This window comes from Rhincodon typus, chromosome 33 (assembly GCF_021869965.1).
Source record: "Rhincodon typus isolate 14 chromosome 33, sRhiTyp1.1, whole genome shotgun sequence".
Lineage (NCBI taxonomy): Eukaryota > Metazoa > Chordata > Chondrichthyes > Orectolobiformes > Rhincodontidae > Rhincodon > Rhincodon typus.
Genome location: NC_063364.1, coordinates 5654083 through 5658001, shown reverse-complemented (window position 1 = coordinate 5658001; position 3919 = coordinate 5654083). Strand labels below are relative to the sequence as shown.

Below are 3919 nucleotides of genomic sequence, written 5' to 3'. Positions count from 1 at the left end.
GTAGGAGCGGCCAATGAGGCGGCTCGCCACTTCACCTCTGCCCGCCGACCCCGCCGTGTGTGGCTGATGTCATGGGGCCGCACTGCTCGGCAGCGCAGCCGAGGCTGAAGCAGGACGCGGCGAGACGGTACTGAGAGCGGGCAAGAGAGAGAGAGAGACAGACAGAAAGGAGAGAGACAGCCAACCACGCCAGCTCCCTCCCAAACACACACACACAAAGAGAGAGAGTGTCAGTCAGGCGGAGCTAGACTCTGCTACCGCCCGGGGAAGGGAGGGAGGGGAAGCTCAGGATATATAATCTATACATTATACAGAGAGCCCCCCTCCTCAGCCAGCTCGGCAAACCGGCTCCGGGTGCCCACTCCACACACAGCCTTTCGCTGTGCTCACTGCCACCCCCTCCCACTGGGATCACAGGACAAAGGCAGTGGGAGGGGACCCGCGGCCCCAGGAGCCGGCCACTGCCCCGGGTTCGGGCTCCCTCCCAGCCAGGGAATCTGCTGAGAGCTGCTTCGATCCTATCCCAGCTTTTCCCTCTCTTGTCTCTTTCCCTTCCCCCCCTTCTCCTCCTCCTCCCCCCCTCCCCCCCCCCCCCACTCCCCTCCCTCCCTCCCTATACCCTCCCCTCCCGTTTGCTTTTGTCTGATTCCTTCCTGCTTCTCTCGGGCTCAGCCTCTCTTCTCTCTCTCTCTTTCCCTCTCTCTCTCCCCTTTCATAAAAAGATGCCGAGCTCGCTCTTCACCGACATGGAGCGGAACTCCGGCGGCAGCAGCAACAATAACAACGGAGGAGGAGGGGAGACGCTGGATGACCAGAGAGCGCTGCAGATCGCCCTGGATCAGCTCTCGCTGCTCGGTTTGGACAACGACGAGAACTCCATTTACGATAACGAGCCGAGGAAGAAGAGCGTCAACATGACCGAGTGCGTGCCTGTGCCGAGCTCGGAGCATGTAGCAGAGATCGTGGGCAGACAAGGTAAAGAACAGCCACGGCATGTGTTGGCCCTGCAAACCCGTCCCTGGGTTTAAAATGTTGCAATTTGGCGGTGACGTGAGCTGAAAGGATACAGTGTATCTTTATGCTGTGTCTGACTATCTCTGGAGGCTTCTGATACATTGTATCTGTATCTATCTTTGTTCTGCAACAATGTATCTTTTCATGTGTTGTATCTTCATTGCATCCTGTGCTATATCTCCTGAAACTGTGCATCATTTCCCATTGCCTTCACTCTGTCTATATCAATACTGTGCCCAGTATCTTTTACACCGCGCATCCTTATAGCACAAAGTGCATGTGTCTCTTTTATTCGGGAGCTGCTCTGAGCTGCTGGTTATTCATTAATCATTTTTAGTCAGCAATCGCAAAAATTCAGGACGTTAAACAAGAGACAGATTGCAGAGAGAAATGCTGCTAGTGGAAATCTTCCACGCTGGGTGTTTTCACTGTTGCTTTGTTCTCTCTCTCCTTGAGTAATGGTGCTGTAAGTGATGACAAAGGAAAGTGCAGACATGCGAGAGGGGCGCATTGTGCAAGGCGGAGAAATGCGTCAGGTCGCCTTGTTTGGGGGGGGTGGTGAGTGGGGGTAGGTCTGATTTTCATGCTGTTTCTATCTCGGCGAGACGTTTTTTGATGTTTGTGACTAAACGATGGGGTTTGTTTTTTTTTCCCCTCCCCGTGTGTGTGTGTCTCTCTCTCTCTCGCTGTAAAAGGTTGCAAAATCAAAGCTTTGCGGGCAAAGACCAACACCTACATCAAAACCCCGGTGCGTGGGGAGGAGCCTGTCTTCGTTGTGACCGGTCGCAAGGAGGATGTGGCCATGGCCAGGCGGGAGATCATCTCGGCAGCCGAGCATTTCTCCATGATCCGAGCTTCCCGCAACAAGAACACGGCGCTGAACGGAGCGGCGCCAGGCCCCCCGAATCTGCCGGGTCAGACCACCATCCAGGTGCGGGTCCCTTACCGGGTAGTGGGCCTGGTGGTGGGGCCTAAAGGAGCGACCATCAAACGCATCCAGCAGCAGACCCACACTTACATCGTCACCCCGAGCCGGGACAAGGAGCCGGTCTTCGAGGTGACGGGGATGCCCGAGAACGTGGACCGGGCGCGGGAGGAGATCGAGGCTCACATCGCCATGAGAACCGGCGGCCTGATCGAACTCACCGACGACAACGATTTCCACGCGAACGGTACCGACGTAGGTTTCGAGCTGGGCGGCCCGGGCAGCCTGTGGAACAAGCCGACCCCCGGCCGTAAACCGTTCTCCACTTACCGGAACGACAGCTCGAGTTCGCTAGGCAGCGCATCCACCGACTCTTACTTCAGCCCGGCCGGCCGCTTGGCCGACTACAGCCCGCCCGCTCACTTCCCCGCCAACGGAGGCGGCGGCAGCAGCTTCGTGTACGGTGGGGAACCTCTCCCCGCCTCCCTGACCGGAGAAACTGAGCGGGACTTGGGTTTCGAGTCTCCCGGTTTCGACCCGGCCCCTGCCCCCCCGGCCATCATCTGGTCGCAGTTCGAGCGCTCCAACCCGCCCGGCGCTTCCACTAACGGCGTGTCTTCGGCGCAGCAGCAACGGCGGGCCAGCAGCGTCGGTTCGGCGGGAGCTCCGCCGCCCCGGCTCTCACCACCTCCTCCCCCACCCCCGCCGCCTCCTCCTCCCCCTCCTCCGCCGCTGGGCCTGAACGGAGCCGCCGCTGGGGGTGAGCACCATCCGCTGGCCCGGCGGGTACGCAGTGACCCCCTGAGCGGGGTGCCCTCAACTATCGGCCTGGTCCCTTTCGCCAACGGCGGACCCGCCACTGCTCTGCTGCCCGGGGGCAGTCACCTCGCCGGCGGCATCCCAGCCGAGCCCAGCGGCTCCTGCTCATCGTCCTCGTCCTCCTCTTCCTCGTCCTCCTCATCGTCCTCCTCCAGTATGAGGCGGAAAGGCAGCCGGGACTGTCTGATGTGTCTGGAGAGCGAGGTGATCGCTGCCCTGGTCCCCTGTGGCCACAACCTTTTCTGTATGGAGTGTGCGAACAGAATCTGCGAGAAGACTGAGCCTGAGTGTCCAGTCTGCCGCAAAGCTGTAACTCAGGCGATTCGTATATTTTCTTAAAAAAAACACCAGGCAGGAGCAAAATCCTTTGTAATACTGCATCACTGAGATCCAGAAAAGAGTTAGCAAAAAAAAACTACATATCGCGTATATTATGTGAAAATCCGCAGGTTTTAACAAAAAAAGAGAATTCTAAAAAAAAGAGAATTGCATTACAGATTGAAGTATTTTATTCTTTTTTGACTTGAAAAATTATATTTCGTATGGCAGATGTTTACAAGTATTTTAATTTAATTTCAGTGAGACTTTTTTGTAGCTGGGTTAAATCTTTTTATTTTCGAATGGCCTTAAACCAGGGCGCCACGAACACTGTATGGTTTTGTTAGTATCTCACACAATACTGTTGCCTGGCTCTTGAGACGCAACACCAATGTGTAGACACGAGCAGTATTCAGGAGGGAAGGCGGTTTCAGCAGAAACAGAAGTGGACAAAAAAAAGACTTCTTTAAAAAAAAAACCCGCTTCACCCAACATATTTTCTAGTCAATGATATAAAACATATTTTATTCTATATTATTACGAAAATGAAATTATAAAAGTAGCAAAAATCAATGAAAGGAAACAGTTAAGCTTTCTAACATTTGTACAAGTAGAAACCAGTGAAAAATTACAAATTCTGTTGCACCACTATAGTTTTTAGTATTTCTATTTTAATACATTTGTTTACCACTTGTTTATGTATATGTAGGTGAAGTTACTTGATCGTAAATGTACTTTATTGAGCAAAGTTTAAAGACGAAATATATTTTATTTTATGATAAAGGGCCTTTAACCTCATGGTCAAATACTAATATTATATTTGCTGAGACGAGAATTGAAATT

General features: G+C 53.3%; 1 protein-coding gene across 1 annotated transcript; it reads left to right on the top strand.

The window, feature by feature from the left end:
- Positions 1-628: 628 nt before the first annotated feature.
- mex3b (mex-3 RNA binding family member B) lies at positions 629-3568 on the top strand. Its single transcript, XM_020536049.2, has 2 exons — positions 629-975; positions 1710-3568. The coding sequence occupies exons 1-2, from the start codon at positions 723-725 to the stop codon at positions 3095-3097; spliced, it is 1641 nt and encodes a 546-aa protein (XP_020391638.2). The 5' UTR covers positions 629-722; the 3' UTR covers positions 3098-3568.
- Positions 3569-3919: the final 351 nt, after the last annotated feature.

Coding starts and splice junctions, on each gene's coding strand:
- mex3b (XM_020536049.2), top strand. CDS start 723: ATGCCGAGCTCGCTCTTCACCGACATGGAGCGGAACTCCGGCGGCAGC. Junction 976..1,709: donor AGAGATCGTGGGCAGACAAG/GTAAAGAACAGC, acceptor TCGCTGTAAAAG/GTTGCAAAATCAAAGCTTTG.